The sequence below is a fragment of the Cyprinus carpio genome, chromosome A15, assembly GCF_018340385.1.
Source record: "Cyprinus carpio isolate SPL01 chromosome A15, ASM1834038v1, whole genome shotgun sequence".
Taxonomy (NCBI): domain Eukaryota; kingdom Metazoa; phylum Chordata; class Actinopteri; order Cypriniformes; family Cyprinidae; genus Cyprinus; species Cyprinus carpio.
The window spans coordinates 10,641,787-10,661,331 of record NC_056586.1 but is presented as its reverse complement, the minus strand read 5'-3'; the positions used below and the strand labels follow the sequence as shown (position 1 = coordinate 10,661,331).

The 19,545-nt window shown below is 33.2% G+C and overlaps 1 protein-coding gene across 3 annotated transcripts; it reads right to left on the bottom strand.

The window, feature by feature from the left end:
• Positions 1–388: 388 nt before the first annotated feature.
• LOC109113086 (transmembrane protease serine 4-like) lies at positions 389–17,261 on the bottom strand. Of its 3 annotated transcripts, none has more exons than XM_042770982.1 (13): positions 17,230–17,261; positions 8,697–8,754; positions 8,374–8,514; positions 7,127–7,279; positions 6,814–6,943; positions 6,131–6,244; positions 5,835–5,878; positions 5,287–5,452; positions 4,011–4,180; positions 2,862–2,957; positions 2,617–2,753; positions 2,380–2,529; positions 389–959 (listed from the first exon to the last, which is right to left on the bottom strand). In XM_042770982.1, the coding sequence occupies exons 3-13, from the start codon at positions 8,483–8,485 to the stop codon at positions 948–950; spliced, it is 1,284 nt and encodes a 427-aa protein (XP_042626916.1). In that variant the 5' UTR covers positions 8,486–8,514; positions 8,697–8,754; positions 17,230–17,261; the 3' UTR covers positions 389–947. The 3 variants fall into 3 exon arrangements, with proteins under 3 accessions (XP_042626916.1, XP_042626914.1, XP_042626915.1); XM_042770980.1 differs by lacking the exon at positions 17,230–17,261 and adding an exon at positions 13,719–14,100; XM_042770981.1 differs by lacking the exon at positions 17,230–17,261 and adding an exon at positions 11,996–13,682.
• Between the last annotated feature and the right edge of the window lie 2,284 nt (positions 17,262–19,545).

The following is a 19,545-nucleotide window of genomic DNA, read 5'->3' as shown; positions in this document are numbered from 1 at the left end:
TATAATGAATTTGACATGACAAACACAAATATGTACAATATTTACATTTACAAAGAAATATCCTTTACTTTCAGAAGTAGGGTGAATTCAGATAAAAATGCATGACTTTTTGGACTTTTTTCAACAAAGCCCCTAATTACATGAATTTTCCCTACGTTTAAAACCAGCATTCATAAGTTAAACAAGTTGAAAGACATTCAAAAAAAAAAAAAAATATATATAATAAATAAAAAAAAATAAAAAAATAAATGGTTGAATGACGTATGTTGCTTTTTCAGCATAAAAAATATTTCTCAACAAAAAACAACAACAACCACATTATTAATGAAACTCACTCACAAACAAATAAATAACAAACAAAAAAATATAAATAAATTACACACACACACACACGGCTGTTAAATACAGGTGTCACTCTGATTTTGAGCTCTTAATCCCAGTCTGTTTAAAAAAGATTTGGCCTCTATAACTGATGGCATAACATGTCATTCTAAATTTAATATTATGTGTATGACTTGTTAAGTGTTTTAAAGGCACCATAGTAATTAAAGTAATCCGTTTTTGCTCTTTGGAGGAGAGCAGCATGAACATACTTCTAAACATATTATTTTGTTTTCCACAAAGTAAAGAAAGTCATTCTGCTTCGGAGCAATGAGAATGAGTAAATAATGACAAAACTGTTATTTAAAGATTGCATTGCTATGTCCCAAAAAAGTAGTAGATCCACAAAAGATAGCATAGGTGTTCTCATTATATACATACATGATATATTTTAGTGTGCAAAATCTTTCTCATGGCATTTTAAGACCCTGAGTAAAACTCCCACAGCGATTTCTCCACAAATTTATGTAAATCAGTAAATCTTCAATAGGATATCTTCTTTTTGAGAACTGAAGATCTTTGTGAATCTGTGCTGAGGTTTTTTGGTTTTTCTCTCCATCCTAGACTCACTGGTACTCCTGAAGACAACAAACAACCATGAGTATTCCACTCTTCTACTTTTAATAGGTGTACACAGACACATGCTCTGACCGAAAACGCCTACTTCCATACTAAACATTACATGAAAAAAGAGCAATATGTCCGAATTCATAGAATTTGAAAAACAGTATGGAAGAGGATTTGCTATTCTTATTTTATTTATACTACGCATAGTTACAGAAGCCAGTTTCCACCACAGCATATAAAAAAAGAATAATTGTAACATTATATATATATATACAGTACAGACAAAAATATATATAAATAAATATATACATATCATCAAGCCTGCAGACAGACCAAAAGTTTGGAAACATTACTATTTTTAATGTTTTTGAAAGAAGTTTCTTCTGCTCATCAAGCCTGCATTTATTTGATCAAAAATACAGAAAAAACAGTAATATTGTGAAATATTATTACAACTTAAAATAATAGATTTCTATTTGAATATATTTAAAAAAAAAAAAATAATTATTCCCTGCGATGCAAAGCTGAATTTTCAGCATCATTACTCCATTCAGTGTCACTCATCCAGTCTATCACATGATCATTTAGAAATCATTCTAATATTCTGATTTATTATGAGTGTTGGAAACAGTTCTGCTGTCTAATATTTGATGAATAAAAGGTTAAAAAGAACTGCATTTATTCAAAATAAAAGAAAAATTCTAATAATATATATTCTAATAATATATTTTCTTTACTATCACTTTTTATCAATTTAACACATCCTTGCTGAATAAAAGTATTGATTTTATTTAAAAAAAGAAAGAAAAAAAAATACTGACCCGAAATTACTGACCAGTAGTGTATATTGTTATTACAAAATATTTATATTTTAAAAACATAGCTTCTTTTTTTATTTTCTTTTTTTTTTTTACTTTTTATTCATCAAAGTGTCCTAAAAAAGTATCACATGTTCTGAAAAAATATTAAGCAGCAGAACTGTTTCCAACTTTGATAATGAATCATCATATTAGAATGATTTCTAAAGGATCATGTGATAATGATCCTAAAAATTCAGCTTTGCATCAGAGAAATAAATGATAATTTAAAGTATAATAAATTTAAAAATAATTATTTTCAATTGTAATAATATATCACAATATTAAATTTTTTTTTCTGTATTTTTGATCAAATAAATGCAGGCTTGATGAGCAGAACTTCTTTCAAAAACATTAAAAATAGTAATGTTTCCAAACTTTTGGTCTGTACTGTAGATATATATATATATATATATATATATATATATATATATATATATATATATATATATTTTATTTATTTTTATTTTTTTACTGTCAGTTCGGAGAAAAATGTCTGAATTGCAAGAAATAAACTTAATATTGCAAACTATAAACTAGCAATTCTGAGAAAAAAAGTCACAATTGCTCATACCTGCATGACCGAATGGACCCAGTCGAGCATCTGGTCCATGTTGGTGTAAACACCAGGACTATTTTCTCTGGCACAACCTACACCCCAGCTCACAACACCCACCAACATCCAGCGGCCAGATGAATACACCAAAGGACCGCCGCTATCACCCTTATAGAGAGAAACAATACAAACGGTTATTCTAATAAATCATACTCGTTTTAACTAATGGCACACACAAAAAATCATAAGACTTACCTGGCACGCGTCCACTTTTCCTGTCAGATAACCAGCACAGATCATCCTGGGAGTGACAGAAGAGCCGTACGAACTTAAGCACTGGGCTCTGCCTATCAGAGGGATCTGAGCCTTTTGTAATTTCGGAGACAAATTCCCTGCAGGAAAACACCCAGATAATGTTAAAGTTTGAGGTATTAGAGTTGTTTGATGGATACTGAATTTGAACAATAAGGATTCTGCTAGAGAGGAAAAAAACCAGGAACCTTTTTCTGTCGTATGACCCCAGCCGCTCACAACTAAGTTGTCTCCATTTTTGAGGCCAAGATCTTGAGGTGGCAGACATACTGGCCTGCGAGACTCTGGAAAAAAAAAAAAAAAAATTACCATTTTGCATTATCAAAAATAACACAAAACATTGACCTTGAAGGATTGAAGGATTGAAGGGATGTACTGATGTTAAAATTATAGCTGACACATTTAATCTAAACTAAGTGATTATATTTGATCAATTAAAAATAAATAAGTGGATTTATCACAACATTATAATATACTGTATAAAAATTGATATCAAAGTATTATTGTTCTGAACATATTGTTCTGTTTTCTTAAGAAACTAAATGCATTTTAACATTAATACTGTGAACTCAAATTTCAGCGCAAGATATGTTTAATATTAATTATGTTGCTATTTACTATTGTAGATATTTACTTAATATGTAACTTTTTACCATACAACATACAAAAAGATGTAATTAATTAAATATATATTTTATATTACTTAACTGTTTAAATATTCAAATATTTTTTGAAATTATAATATAGTATAATTACATAATTCAATTCTATATTATGTATTAAAATATATAATTACATTAAATATAAATTATTTGGACTTCATTAGTTTAATTAGTTGTGCTTACCTTAATAATAAAATAATTCTTAATAAAAAAAAAATTTTAAAAATTTTAATAATAAAAAAAAAAAAAAACAATAATTTAGTACTTATGCTATTCATACATATAATTATATGATTAGCATAATTATAATATGAAATAATAATAATAATAATAATAATAATTATTATTGTTGTTGTTGTTATTATTGTTGTGGTTGTTGTGCTAATACTACTAAAACTAAAAGAAGAAGAAGAAGAAGAAGAAGAAGAAGAAGAAGAAGAAGAAGAAGAAGAAGAAGAAGAAGAAGAAATATAATAATAATGAAAACCTTCTCTTATGTACTGTACATGTACATGTCTTCAGCACTTCTAAAAAGACTGATAAGAATGCATTTTAAACTGAATGCTGCAGTGTCGAGTTTAAAAGAAAGTAACTCAAACTTTTGATTCTGAACATATCTACACATCTTGAATAGATTTGTGTTTCAAACAGTGAGTGTTGAGTGTGCTGATGTACCTCCCACAGTGATGGGAGACTGGAGTCGTATCATGGCAATGTCGTAGTCGTTGCGTCCTTGACTGTATTCTCTGTGAACGATGACCTTGTCCACAGAAGAAGCTCCAGCAGAGCCCAGATACGTGTTTCCAGAGACCACCTTCCATCTTATCAGAGCCTTCTTACCCTCCCTGAAGAAAAGAAGAGCAATGTGACCTTAAAAGCATTAGTCATTCAACAAACACCATGTATTAGTTATATATACAAAGTTTAAATGTATGCGTCAGGTAAGATGCGAACAATCCAGTACTGACTTCTTCTTTTTTTTGTTGAGTGAATGATGAATGACGTACAGCATACAGTTTTCAAACCGGGTGAACTTGTTAGGGCCATGAATGATTTTTAGAAATGAATGGTGTTTATGAACAAATCTTTGAAGTTTATGATAAAAACATGTTTACTTCCATGACTCATGTTTTCCAAATGTAACAGATACTCTTGACTGTTTGCAGGTTTCAAAACAGCACATCATTGGTTGTGTTAACTAACTGAATGTAGGCTATACAAATGATATAGATGTACAATGTTGATGAACCAGGTTTTAATGGAACTGCAAGGTGCTCATGAGCTACGAATGTAAATACACTGCAAAAAGTGGCAACCTGTGATTCCTAGAGCTATTTCTATCTGTTTTAACCCATATGATGTACTTTTGTGGTTAAATTAATTTATTTAGGTTGATTCAACATTATTGCCTAATACTGGCAATGTAGATGTTACTGTTTTTAGGTTACAATTGTTTCAGTGTACCAAATAAAAAATAAAAAATAAAATAAACTATAAAAATAAAGCATTTTTACATTGAGCTAATATAAACACAACACACACACACACACAAAATAAATTATATATATATATATATATATATATATATATATATATATATATATATATATATATATATATATATATATATAGTATGACTAATTTATACCTTCATTAGTTTCATTTGTTGTACTTATTACATTGTTTTTGTTGTTGTTGTTACTTAGTATATTAAGTAATATTAAATAAACCTGTTCATTTCATTATAATTAGTTAATAATAATAATAATAATAATCATACAAATTATTATTATTATTATTATTATTATTATTACTATTATTAAGGTAGTTAATGTTACAATAACAATAAATTAAATATTTTTTAAATATAAATATTTTGAATTAAATCAATGAATAGATTTGTGGACCACAGTTGGAATGAAATGTGTGGTGTGTGGTTTTACACACGCACCCGTTGAAGCAGTGGGCCGCAGTCACGACCCAGTTTGGAGACACCAGTGACCCTCCACAGGTGTGCTGGCCGACGCTCTGCAGGCTGACCTGCCACGGCCAGTTCTCAATGATAGCATCCTGTCCGCCTACAATCCGGTCCTGGTTTCTGGACAACCCACACCCTGCTACAAAATAAAAGAGCCAACAATAAATCAAACCATAAATCACTAAATGTATCTGTCATCATAAGAAAATAATATATAATACAAATGTTGTATGTTCTAACAAAATTGGATAATACAAATATATGTCATAAATATATAAATATATGTCAACCCTGACACAGTATCTCAAACCAAAACATTAAAGGAAGGGTTTAACCAAATGTGAAACTACATGTCCGCAGTTTTCTCCTTATTCTATTTCTTTAAAACATGTTAAATTGCTCAGTCCAGATGACTGACTGTGTCACTGAACACATTTGATGTTGTGCTTGTTGTAATTATCCATTTGTTTTATTATTGACTAATGCCCTAATTGGCTGTTGAATAAGGACTGCGTAGTTACCTGAGCATGTTAACGTGACGACTGCTCCCTGACTGCATAACTTACTGAGAAAGAGAGAGAAAACATAAGAGAATGTGAGAATGCTTAAAACCAAAACTAATAATGGCTAAAGCAACCCCCCAAAAATATTTGCAAACTTAATTCATAATTAATATTTGACAACCAGAAAAATGCCAAATATTTTTGTCTAATTTGTAAACAACATACTGTTTTATCATTTAAAAATGTTCTTTTTCTGAATTGTTTAGCTTTCACGGCCACTGTATGTACAAAGGTACAGTGTATAATATACTCACAGATCTGATACGGTCAGCTGGAAGGTTTGGGGTTTAGATGAGCCCACCATACAGAAAGACATCTTCAGATCAGATGGCAAAATACCCACCTGAACTGTGCTGAAAGTGGGTTTACTAAAAACAGAAAAAATGCAAGACAATGAAATTGAGATCAAATGATGAGCTGGATTCTTACATTTATTTAGCAGTCTAAAATGTTTACAGAAGTTATGAATCCAAACAGGGTTATTATACAGTAGTTAACTGAAACTGGAACCTCAAAAAAAAAGAAAAAAAAAAAGAAAATAAATTGTGAATTAAAAATAAACTTTAACAGAAATAAACTTTAACAGCTAGTTGCAAAGGCATTTCTCATTTTTATTTAGTTTAACATGACATACTAACATAAACTTAAACTGAAATAAAAAATAATAATAATAACTACATAGACAATAAAAAATAAACAAAAACATTACTAAAACATCAACTTAAATTAAAATAAAGACTACTAAAATATTGTAATTTTTTTTCCTTCTAAAAATTGATAAAACCTAAATCAAAATAACAGAAATCCAAGGCTTGTTACTCTAATTTCATTTTCTAAATCAAATAGTTTTGCAAACTTTCATTGATGTATGTCCTGTTGAAACAGGAAGTTGTTAAGTGTGCAATGATGACACTATGATTTGTGGGCCAAAACTCACTCTGAGTGACCCAGCTGTTGGCATGCAGTTTCAGCATGTTGTTGGGTGAAGCTGTCTGCACATACACTTTTCCATTTATTCTCATCAGGCCTGAATATCTGCAGCACATTACGGGTTGAGATCAGCCGTACTGTGGAGACAGAAACAAAACAAAAAAATCAGAGGGTAAGGTTGGGGGATTTGTTTTGTTTTTCCTGAAACAGGACACACAGGTTCTAGCAGTGCTGTCTGCACACATGTCTTTGAGCAGGTGTGTGTGTGTGTGTGTGTGTGTGTGTGTGTGTGTGTGTGTGTGTGTGTGTGTGTGTCTTACAGGGGAAGGTGGAGTTGGCTCCAAACTTTGTGACGCAGATTGACTCGTCCTCCGCTCCACTGCAGTCCTCCTTCCCATCACAGGCCTTTTCTAGCGGAATGAACTTCACCGACTTGGAGCAAAAATAATACTTGCTCTCGATCAACTGCTTGACTGTCATGAAGAGGAGTAACAACAGCACTTGTTACTAAATCTATCATCATTGAGGTTAAATGAATCAGTCTGTTTATGACTAAATTACTGATGAAAAATAATGAGTAGTTCAGACTTGTCAATTTGTGACTCATTGTTATTGTAAAAAGTGAATGTGTGAAAAGTTATAAACAGAAAACAGCAGGTCAAATTCCCCGACCCACGTTAAAAACAAACATTAAAGGACTCCTGCATCTCAGGTGTTCTCAGAAAAGGTTTTTTTTTTTGTTCTTTTTTTTTCTTTGCATGGTTTAAATGCTATAAATGTATGCAATGTAACACATTTTTAATTAATTAAATTAATTAAAAACATTTATTTATGAAATGCATTAATTATTTTTAATGTTATATATTTACATGTTACCTTTTTTCTAATTAATTTTGCTATTTATTACAGTTTCCATGTTTAAAATTGTATACATTTTTACAATGTATTGCAGTTTTTAGATGTTTTAAATTTCTACAAGTCATATGATGAATTCATTACCATTTTCATGCTTGGATTGTTATAAAATTATGTGATATATTACAGTTTTCACACTTTAAATAATGTAAATTTGTACAACGTATCAACTGAAATTTACATGAATATTTTAAATATTATTCATATTTTAATAATAAAAATTGGAATTTTATACATTTATACAGTACTATGCATTACAGTTTTCATGCTTTTAATTTTATAAATTTATATCGGAGCTTTGTTATGAATTGTACAATTTATTTAAAGTCTACCATTCAATTTTTATGCATGACAGTGTTTGTATTTTTGCTGCTACAAAAATTGTGCAAGTGTTTTACTGTTTAAATTGTGATAAATAGACCATTCAATGACACATAGTCTGACAACACTACATGTTTGTTCAGTTAATTTTATCAGTGAAAATATCCAATAACTTAAGTAGCCAAGACTTTAGATTGCGTTTAAACATAAACCTTCCCTTAGAAATATTCACCGGAGTGAAAGCAAGACAACTAGCCTCGGCCTCCATCATTATCATAATCATGTGCATTCAAATGAAATCCAGATGGGGTTAAAATGACCTAGAACTTACTGAAGAACGCAGCCACAGCCACAATGGCCAGTACGACCACCACTATCAGGACAGTAATGATGATCTTTTTTTTGTTTGGCCTTTTCACTTTCTGAGTCTTTGGAGGAGTCATGGGTTTTCTGTGTTTTCCGGGCTGAGGCGCTGAAGGAGAATATGAAAATGAAGTTGAAATCAATGCAATGTGGTTTATTTCTGGTAAAACACCCACTTGAATCATGCACATTACAACAGAGGGTATACTGGACTGATAAATTAGACATAAATTAGACATCTCCTGATAAAGGAGATATTAGACATTAGACCAGCTACCCCAGATACTGTACCTTGTTGTGGTGGTGGGTTTAAGGGTCTGGTGTTCTCTTCAGGAACCTGAACTTTAGTCTGAGAATGAGAATGAGGAAGAGAGAAGAGGAAAGAGAAAGTGAGAGGTTATTTTGTTATTTCTTTCATACACATATGCTTGAAGCGTGCAGTTTTCTGTATCACTTTCAATGTGTCACAAGGGATTTTTTTTTTAAGTTCTTTTCTTTTTTTTTAAGTTATTTCTTGAAATCTCACACTCTTCCTTGTAAACCATCCTACTCAGCCTAAACATGTAGGCCGCAGTTTACCTGCAGCAAGAAATAAACAGTAGCTGCATTTATTACACTTTTGAGGTTAAGCAGCAGCATGAAGATAGAATGTTTTTCACTGAAACCTGGACTTTGAAATTTCTTAAATTCATGAAAAATTTCAAATTTGTTTACTTCTAGCTGGGGATATTATGGGGATTTAATATATACTCTCGGTTAAATAATCCAATGAGCTTTCACATCTCTTTCAATTTTACACCTTTTGAACTGGGATGGTTATTTTGGTCATTACTCTTCTTTTTTTAATTTCAATTGTATCATATATATATATATATATATATATATATATATATATATACATATATATATATATATATATATACACACCACACACACACACACACAGAGAGAGAGAGAGAAAGAGAGAGAGAGAGAGACACAGAGAGTAAACTCAAAGAACAAATGAGTCACTACGGAACTTCAGCATAATAAGAAACCACGATGTAAGTATATAGATATGTATTTCAAATATTAAATTGGGTCTCATTTATCTTATTTGTGATACAATATTTGAAAATAAACCAAAAAAGCTGTCTTCTCCATAGTTTTGACAACAACAGAATTCCCTTGTTAAATTTTATCTAGAGAGAAATAATAGACAGATCTTCAAAGAGCTTTTTCAAAATGACATTTTAACAATTTTAATGTTGGAAACAATAGCAGTTTAACAGAAACTGTATGATTCAGATTATTAAAATTATCTAAAGTACAGTTTATCTTAATAGCAGCCTATAACTTATGGCACTCATGCCTTTCTAATGAGCCTCTAAACAATGTCATTGGGAGTCACAAACTGATAACCCACAGGTCAGTTTCACTCATAAGCTGTATGAACTGAGGTCAAGAATGGGGTGTGATAGGTTCTGAATTTCTGGTGCTTGTATATGTGCATGCGTTAAAGCTGTATGGCTGACTTCTTACATGATGGAAGTTGTATTGACGCAAAGCATTCATAATGCAGCATCCACATTGTTTTCAATACCGACTTAGTTTTGGGGCGTGTTCTTTTCTCTTCTTCTTAATTTAGCAACCACAATGAGATGGCACACCTTAAACATACATTTGTCTTCTAAAATCAAAAGAGATTTGATAATTGCTTTTTCCCCACAAAGCATTTTCAAACAATATACTCAGGACACTTTGTAAGGTCCGCCCAGTTGGCCCAATGACAGAATCCAATGGCACGGGTGAAGGTAAAATGTGTGTAGGTGTTTAACTTGCGCTTCTGCAAAGTTCACTAAATTTATCAGAATTTAGATTCAATTTTAGTCTAACTCCATGTTTAAGCATGGCTCCAGTTTTAAGTGATCATTAAACTTAAGCTGTATTTCCAATTATGAAATTAGTGAATTATCTTAATTTAGATATTTGATTATTCTGGACATTCCATACTTTTAATTAGGGACCAAAACTCGCCGGTTCTATATTTAGTCAGAGGATTCAGAGTGATCTAATACCTTTAAGTCGGTAGCCACATGCTCACTCCACAAAGTGTAGTTTCCTTAGTCATGCAGCTGCAACTTGCTAAGTCAGTGATAGACAGAAATCAGGAAGTCCCACATGATGTGCCACATGCTCCACTGAACAATAAAAAGTTGCAAGTTGTAAACACTGGGCCTTCAGTTTGACCTATCCTGGACGCAGATTTGCGGTAATACCAGACTCCAATTAATCTACTAGTAATAATGATTTCAGAAGATATCAGAATAAATCAAATATAACATTTTATATGTCAGGTAAAAAAAATATTCTCACAGACCCTGAGGGAGACACACCTCTGACAGCAGAACAGAATACTTCAAAGGGTTTTCAATCTTTCTCATAATATAAGTGAGTGCTGTGAAATTAAGACCATTCTTAAGATATAATAACCACAATATGTAAGTATAGTAACTTGAGTTCTTGACACCTCTAAGTCAGCTTTCAGTGAACAGGGCCGTATGGCCAGGAGAGAAGGAAGGGGCATAAAGGGATACTCACAGGCCTCCAGGTTTTCATCCAAAATATCTTAAATTGTGTTCCAAAGACAAACAAATCTTTTACGGGTTTGGAACGACATGGGGGTGAGTGATTAATGATAACATTTTCATTTTGGGGTGGAGTATCCCTTTAAGGATGGGTGGTGGGACAGTTGAGCAAATGTTTTTTTTTTTTTTTTTTTTTTTTTTAGATATTTTCTTCAGATTAGAAAGTTTATTGTTTTGTTGCATGGCATCTGTTTTGTGACAGTTGTCATTTTGGGTCTTACAACTCCACAAACATAAAAATTGGTAGTGTTCACAGTTTCCTGTGCCGTAATGCATTTATTTTAATTAATACATCTAAATCCACCCTTAATTGGTTATAGAATTATATTAACACACTTACCATCCACCATAGGTCAAATATCCCAGTCGAAGGGAGCAGTAATCATCATAAATAAACTATTTGCAATATTATCACACATTGAAATGTAATGTGATCCCTTTTTATAGTAATTTGTTGTATTAGCATAGAAAATTATCTAGTATGCATTGGTTTCTCAATATAAAATAAATAAATAAATAATAATAATAATAATAAAATACAGCATTGTAGCAGCAGAGCTCATTAACAATGTTAACTAACAACAAAGTATTTAAAATCAGACAGAACAAAAGAGAAAAGATGTATAAGCTGTAAAATAGGATCATGTCTGTTTTTGGAAGAGTGGCAGTTGACTAGAAACTTCTAAATTACAACAAACTACTGCACAAAAGCACAATGTCAGGCAAGAAAATGATGGATAGCTTAAATGCTTTGTCCTTTATCATTGTTCGCCCGATCCAGTATACCTGGATATATACTCACACTGTTTTTTACAGCTTGGTCTGGTACTATGCTTTGTGAAAGAGATCTAGTCATACACCAGCCATTATTGACTCCATGCCATTTAAAGTGTTGTTTCTCTACATTCAAGCAAAATATAATCAACTTTCAGACCCTTCGAGGAGACCAGAAGAATACTATACCTGACAGGCTCAAAGTAGATTTCTCAGGTGAAAAGTATCAAAGCCATTTCATGCCAAAGCAGATTAGTTACACATGCCAACCCAAATAGCTCCTTTCAAACTGCGGCCAAGCATTTGTTATTGACGTCTCAGTTTGTGAAGTTAAAACTTCAGGCAAACTAACCTCACATGCATCTTGATTCAGGAACCAGACCTATTCAAATGACTGAAATGCAAAGTAGGGCCTTCTGAACCAACAAGTATGTTTCACATGGAGTCACCATAAAGCACAAAAGAAATCAGCTCAGTTTACAATAGTCTATCACATCCACTAATTATGGCTATATATGGCTGTATATTCCTGTGCCACATATTCAGGATATTTTATTACTAGTTCAGAAGATGCATCCAAGCCTCCTTTACCAATGCAAAAACATCTTGAGCTGAGCTGTTTCTAAGGTTTTTTTTTTTTTTTTTTTTTTTTTCTAGCACACTATATTTTAAGTTCCAAATCTCATGGTTAACTAACTATTACTAGTGCTAGTATATTAATAGTTAGTAAGGTAGTTGTTAAATTGTTAAATCTAAATTATGGTCATGCAGAATAAGGCATTAATATGTGCTTTTTAAGTACTAATAAACAGCCAATATGCTAGTAATATCCATGCCAGTTAATAGTGCTCCTTAAAATAAAGTGTTACAAAGTTAATATCAAGTAACTTACATTTTAGAGACAAACAGTCACTTTGTCTATTGTTCATCCACCAAAAAAATAGTTGCAAACGCAGCCAAATCCGAATCCCAACACGCAGTAGCAGTGTTTTGTTCCTAAATGATTCTGTGTTTTTGAATAAATAGTGTAGGTTGAGTAAATTACAGTAACTCATTCATAGTCACCTGTTTTGCCCCTTAGTAATTATTATTATTTTTATTTTTTTTAAATGAATGGCTTAAGTGAATAATTCAATGACTCATAAGACTTTCACGTGTTTCGTTTGTTGAATGAAAAATTAAGACAATTACTTGCCACCTATTGTCCTAACAATGTAACCTGCAGAAGAGTCACCGAAAAATCCCCATCACTAACACACAGACTGGTAGTCTGAATACTACAGAGTATCCTAGAAAGTGAAAACAGTATGTGAAAAAAGTACTACATGTATGTCCAAATTCATAAAACAGCTGGCAAAAAGTTTACTACTATTTCTGGTGAGATTCTGGAGTGCACATCTGATCTTTACTATCACATAAGGCCACAGGAGATAAGTTGTGAAGCGGTGCAGCTGACAGTGTAGGTCATCACATGATAATGACAACATGACGGATGCAGCACGTCAATTCCAGTGCTGTTGTTTGACTCGCAACAATTCAGGTAACACCACTTATAACAACTGCTTTTAATAATAAATCTGCTGTCCATATGATAATAAATCTGCTGGTCAAATGAGTTTGGCATGACATAAAGGTGAGTACATGATGAAAGAATTATCAGCATTAAAGCGAATTGCTGCAAGTTCATAGCAAATGTACAATAACCGCACAATTCTCAACAGATCTATAGCATCCAAAAGTACACTTGTACAACACAGACTACACTTACCTACAACCTAGTGATCTATCTTTGTTCTGACTACATTAGTTTGCACCTATTAAAATCATTTAAGTGGTGGTAATACTCCCTTACTATAATTACTACACAGAAAAAAAACTTTCTTTGACTAGAAAAAAATCAGTTCACACTCACCCTCATGGTTTTATCACTGCTTTCGACACCGTCCTGAAATTTGCCAGTCGTACAGACCACAGCAGACTGGGCAGTAGAAACCACAGAAGCCACTTCTATGCCAGAAGAAGACACCTCTTTCTGCAATCTTCCTTTTCTTAATGCCCTATGCTTCTTTTCCTGTAACTTCTTCCTTGTCTTGTCTTTCACTTAACAATTACTGCTACCTGATCTGCCCTAATGCTGTTTCAAACTCACCACGCTGCAAGACTCTGTCTTTTGAAAAAGTTTTCCTTTTCAGCCTCTGTCTTGTGCAGATTTGTTTGGAGTTTCTCTGCCCCCGATCAAAACTCTCACCTATGTAAGAGGATACCGCCGCCCATCTCACCTAGATACATTGCTCCTCCCTGCTGCATTCACTTCCTCATTGGGACAGGGCCAAATCTTGTGTGGTTGAGCAGGATTACAAGTTAATCTGGGTTCAGGGATGCTGTGTGCAGTTTTTGAAGCAGGAAATGGCTCTCAATTTCCCAGATCTTCTTTCAAACAGTTTTTGCTGGCTATGACTAGTAGTGTAACATTGTAATTATGCTGTATTTCAACTTTTTTAATGAGGACAGCTCATAAAATTTGTTATTAATGTAGATCAGGAATCTCCCGGTTTTTCACAATGAAATAACTGAACATATCATTCATGCTGTTGTATCATTGTGACCTCTTTCTTTAAAAAGAAGAGTATTAACTTTACATTCAGAAATTATTTTTTTATTCATGTCAGTGTTATGCTTTTGAAAACACTACTTTACTTGGTCATTTATTTTGCTTCACTTCTGAAAATTCTACCTATCAGAGTAAAGTTTATGACTGTGAAATTATTTTCACATTTGATTCAATCCAATTCAGTTTGGTTTGGTTCAGTCCTGATGTGAAGAAAAACCATATATCAAAAAGTAAAGTTCATGACTGTAAAAACATATTCACATTTCTTTTGATTTAAGTTCACATTTAATTTGGATTGATTAGATTGAATTTGGTTCATTTCACTTCACTCACTTCACTACTGAAAATGCTTCCTGTCAGAGTAAAGTTTATGACTGTGAAATTATTTTCACATTTGATTCAGTCCGATTCAGTTTGGTTCAGTTCTCTTCACTTTAGTTCTGATGTGAAGAAAAAACATATTTCTAAAAGTAAAGTTCATGACTGTAAAAGCATAATCACATTTCTTTTGATTTAAGTTCAAATTTCATTTGGATTGATCAAATTTAATTTGGTTAATTTCACTTCACTCACTTCACTACTGAAAATGTTTCCTTCACTTTACAGTAAAATTTATGACTGTGAAGCCATATTCACATTTGATTTGATTAAATTAGATTTGACTCATTTTATTTCACTTTACTTCAATTTCATAAATTCAACCAGATTAATTAATTTCACTGAAAATGCTACCTGAGTAGTTAATAACTGTGAATCTAGATTCACACTTAATTCAGTTGACAAGTGTCATGTTCCCATTTGCTTTGATTTGATTCAGTTAGATTCATTCATTTCACTAATTTGATTCATATTTTCTTCACAGATGAATGATAATGCAATCCTGTTAGGTCTGGTATAAGACGCCCAAACTAGCACATTGAGGCTTATACTATTTCCTTTTAGGAGTAAAGTTACTCAACATGATTTAAGAATTTGCCTCAAATTCACATTTTACCTCATAATACCAGAAACTCGATACTAATATCATGAATTCAACTTCAGAGTCTATAAACAGAAACAATCGCTCTCCTCATTTTCTAAACTCACTGGTCAAATCAGTAAACTTTGGTATAGTTCAAAGGCAAACACACAATAAACCATTATATCATCAAGTGAACCAGATCCATAATCAGTTGACCATGGTGCTCTGTTATCACTTTTATTTCTTTCTTTAAAAAGAGAGAGGACTCTAAACCTTGAGTGAGATGTAGAGAAAAGGTTCTCTGTTAAAGTTCTCAGTGGGAGAGTGATCATGTTTCTGTTAAGGGTCAGGTCAGTGTGACCTCTCCTTGATGAGTATGACCCCATGATACTGTGTTCCTGTGGCTCAATGGTAGAGCATTGCATTAGCAGCACAAAAGGTTGAGGGTTCGATTCCCAGGGAGCACACATGGTAAAAAAAAAAATATATCCTGAATGCACTGTAAGTCGCTTTGCATAAAAGCGTCTGCCCCAGATGTAATAAATTCCAATGACAATGCCTTTGTTTAACATATACTGACTAGCCATTACAACCACAATTCCTTACCTTTAACAAAAACTTACTAACAATGACACCGTAACAAAGCAATTTGCTCAGCTACTATTGTGATGTAGAGTATAGTTACAAGCAAGATTTGCTCAAGCGTCTATTGTGTATGTAAGAGAAGAGAACACAAAAAATTCCACTTGAATTCACAAACCAATTTTAATATTGAGTAAATAAAATCAAAAATTCAAATCCAAAAAGAACACGAAAAAACAAATGAAGGACAAAAACGCCCCCTCCCCCCCCCAAAAAAAATTAAATATGAAAAATAGGAAATCTGATGCCCTACAGTAGTGCTGGTTAAAGATTAAAACAATGAGAGAATGTTGCTTAGCTGCTTAAATATGAAAAATAGGAAATCTGATGCCCTACAGTAGTGCTGGTTAAAGATTAAAACAATGAGTGAAGTAAATAAAACACTGCACTGTATATTGGATTGCAATTGGTTTTAGTATTTAGCAGATCAAGCTGATTTAGAGAAATAAATCAAATCCATAACCTGATATCTGATATACAGAATAATAATAATAATAATAATAAAGAATAATAATAATAATAATAATAATAATAATAATAATAATAATAATAATAATAAAAAAATACAAATAAAATTAATGGAATACATAAAAATATTGCAACATAAAAATAAAAAAGGGTGTTTTATAGATTGTGTTGCAAATCATTTATAGTAAAACCAGAGTATTTAGAGAAATATTACACAAACACTAGATAAGGTTATAAGGCACTTTTCTTACATTGTCAAACATTTTGGAACCAATGCTTTACACAAACACTAGATAAGGTTATAAGGCACTTTTCTTACATTGTCATGTATTAAAACTTTAAATTATTTCTTGATTGTTTTCAGCTAAATTCTATTTTTAAACTTCCTGTTATGCTAAGCGGAAAACTCTACTCACACCCTTCCTGGTACAAATACACGCACTTACTCAACAACGTCTACAGTAAATGTAAGTTAATTAACTTTAATTATTATGATGATGCTATTAATCACAGCCCACAAAACAATTACAAGTCCATTTCCCAAAAACAGCACATTTACATATTAAATGAAAATTTCTACTTCTAAAATAATAACAAACACTAAAATAACAAACAATAAAAAACATAATGAATAAAAATCATAACAAAAATAAAAAATAAAAAAAAAAATAATAATAAATACATAAATAAATAAGAACAATAAAAATAAACAACCAATAAAAAAACTAAACAAGACCTTACTGTTTTAAATCAAATTCTGATCTGTATTCCAAAAGGATCTGTGGCTCCTCATTTATAAAGCGTGCGTACGCACAAAACCGGGGCTGGAAACGTACGTACGCCAGTTCCCACGCAAAGGTTGGTGATCTATAAAAAAACAAAACTTGACGGGAGAATGTGCGCACCTTTAATGCAAACTTTGAGCGTGCGTACGCACATTCTGGAGACAAAGGGAATCTTGGCGACACCGGATGGTGAGGTCGGGAACTGAAGTTAGAATTGTAGAAAAATAAATGTGAGAAGAACGATGATAGCATGAATGACATTAATTTTCACTCCATTATCATACGTTATATCCACATATCATGAAGATTAAATCAAACAGTGTTATTTGTGCCGATTGTTTTAGCTATATACATCTAGTAAAATCCAAACGTAATGCAAAATGTATAAAAGTAAAATAAAAATAATAATCAGCGCTGCCCCTGACAGTCACATTGTCCACAAACGGGAAACACAGAAGAGGGATCATTTGGCGCGATACATGTGATAGCCCTACCAGAATGAGCATGAAATACCCCTTTAGTAGAGAACTGCAGAACACAGTGTAAAAAGGAAATATTTTCCTTAAATGTACATAGGCCTATATCATAAAATGTCAAAGTCTGCAAATACAGTCATGAAGCACAATCGCTACTCATCATCGCGTCCTAACTATTACGGTGTTCATTACAAAACCGTCAAGAAGCATGTGTTCACTATAACATTTTTCGTCTTAAATTTTCGCCCCCAAATGAATTAAGTGATTTTGTCAAGGTGTTAACGATCAGTCTATTTGCTAGAAACATATAAATTCTCCGGTGAACCCGGGTATGTAATGCTTCATGATGGCACTCCTGGAACTGTTGGAGGATTACGCTAATGGCAGAATAAGGAGAGAACGAGTTTTCAGGGACCATGATGATTTCCGTGGCCCATGATGAGGACTGGCTAATAAGCCGATTTAGATTCCCTAGAGCTGTGCTCTTGGATCTATGTGCTGAATTGGGTCAGTATTAGAGTAGGGCAACACGCCGGAACCATGCCATCCCAGTCCAAATACAAGTCCTCAACCACTCTGGGGTTCTTGGCAACCGGCTGTTTCCCAGCGGGACATTGGCAGGGACAGGGGGTAATAAATAATATAAAAAAACTATAAGTAATCCTCAAATTTGTCTCTAAGACCTTTTTGTATATGAAATAATTCTATTGGAATCTATCAATCTCACCCTATAGGATCTGGTATATCACAGCCGTCCCTGAGTGCCATAATATCTGTCGTTTTAAATGGTATACTTAATATGGGTTAGTCGATACATCAGGTTCCCCTACACTGTGCGAGAACAGGCCCGAAATTAAAACGCAATTTGCAGCAATATATGGTTTCCCAAATGTAAATTCGGCGCAATTGGGCTGCACTCAGTTTGCTATAAGGGCACCATCTGAAAATGAATTTGCTTATGTTAATAGAAGGGGGGGGGGGGGGGTAGCATGTGCATTCTATTAATGTGCAAATCATATGTGACTCCACCTGACCCTCACAAAACATTGTGGCACGCTGGCCTGGTTCAACACATGATCCTTTATCTTGACACATAGCAAGTGTAGGGAACAGACTAAATGCCGGCGCAGTAAAACGTGATGGCTGGCTTTTTGGGTGAGTTTAACAATATTAAAAAGTAGAAACCGTAACAATTGTTTTTAATATAATTATAACCTGCAGGCGACAGTGGCTACCCCCTGAGACGCTGGCTCCTCACCCCATTTTTAAACCCTGCAGAAGCGCAGAGGAACTCATTATACACGAGGTCCACCTCTCGTGCCCGCGCAGTTGTGGAGCGTGCCATCGGCATCCTGAAATGCAGATGGCTTGCTCTGGATGCCTGCGGTTGGCAGACTTTTATACCAGCCAGCAAAAGTGTTAGCAAGAACAAAAATTGTCAGGGCGGGTGGTGTTTTTGCACATATAGCACTGAGAAACGGTATTCCTCTCCCTCCTGATCTCCCTCTACCCCAGCATTACGACCCCGAGCCACAGCCCCCTGGCCGACAAGAGGGATATCAACGAGGTGCAAGAATCCGTGAGGATGTCATGCGGCGTGTTGTAAAGAAAGACAAAACTCAAGGTTCATGTTTTAACTGCATCTTTTAATGATTGTGCAATTTCTTGGCATCACTTCTCTCATCTGCCGTAGCTCATCTGCAAACCCCGTTGACAGCGTTTTATTGTCTCTCGCTGTAACCTGCAGGACCTGCGTCAGTGAGTAACCCGACCACTTTTGGACGTGGCCAGACGCA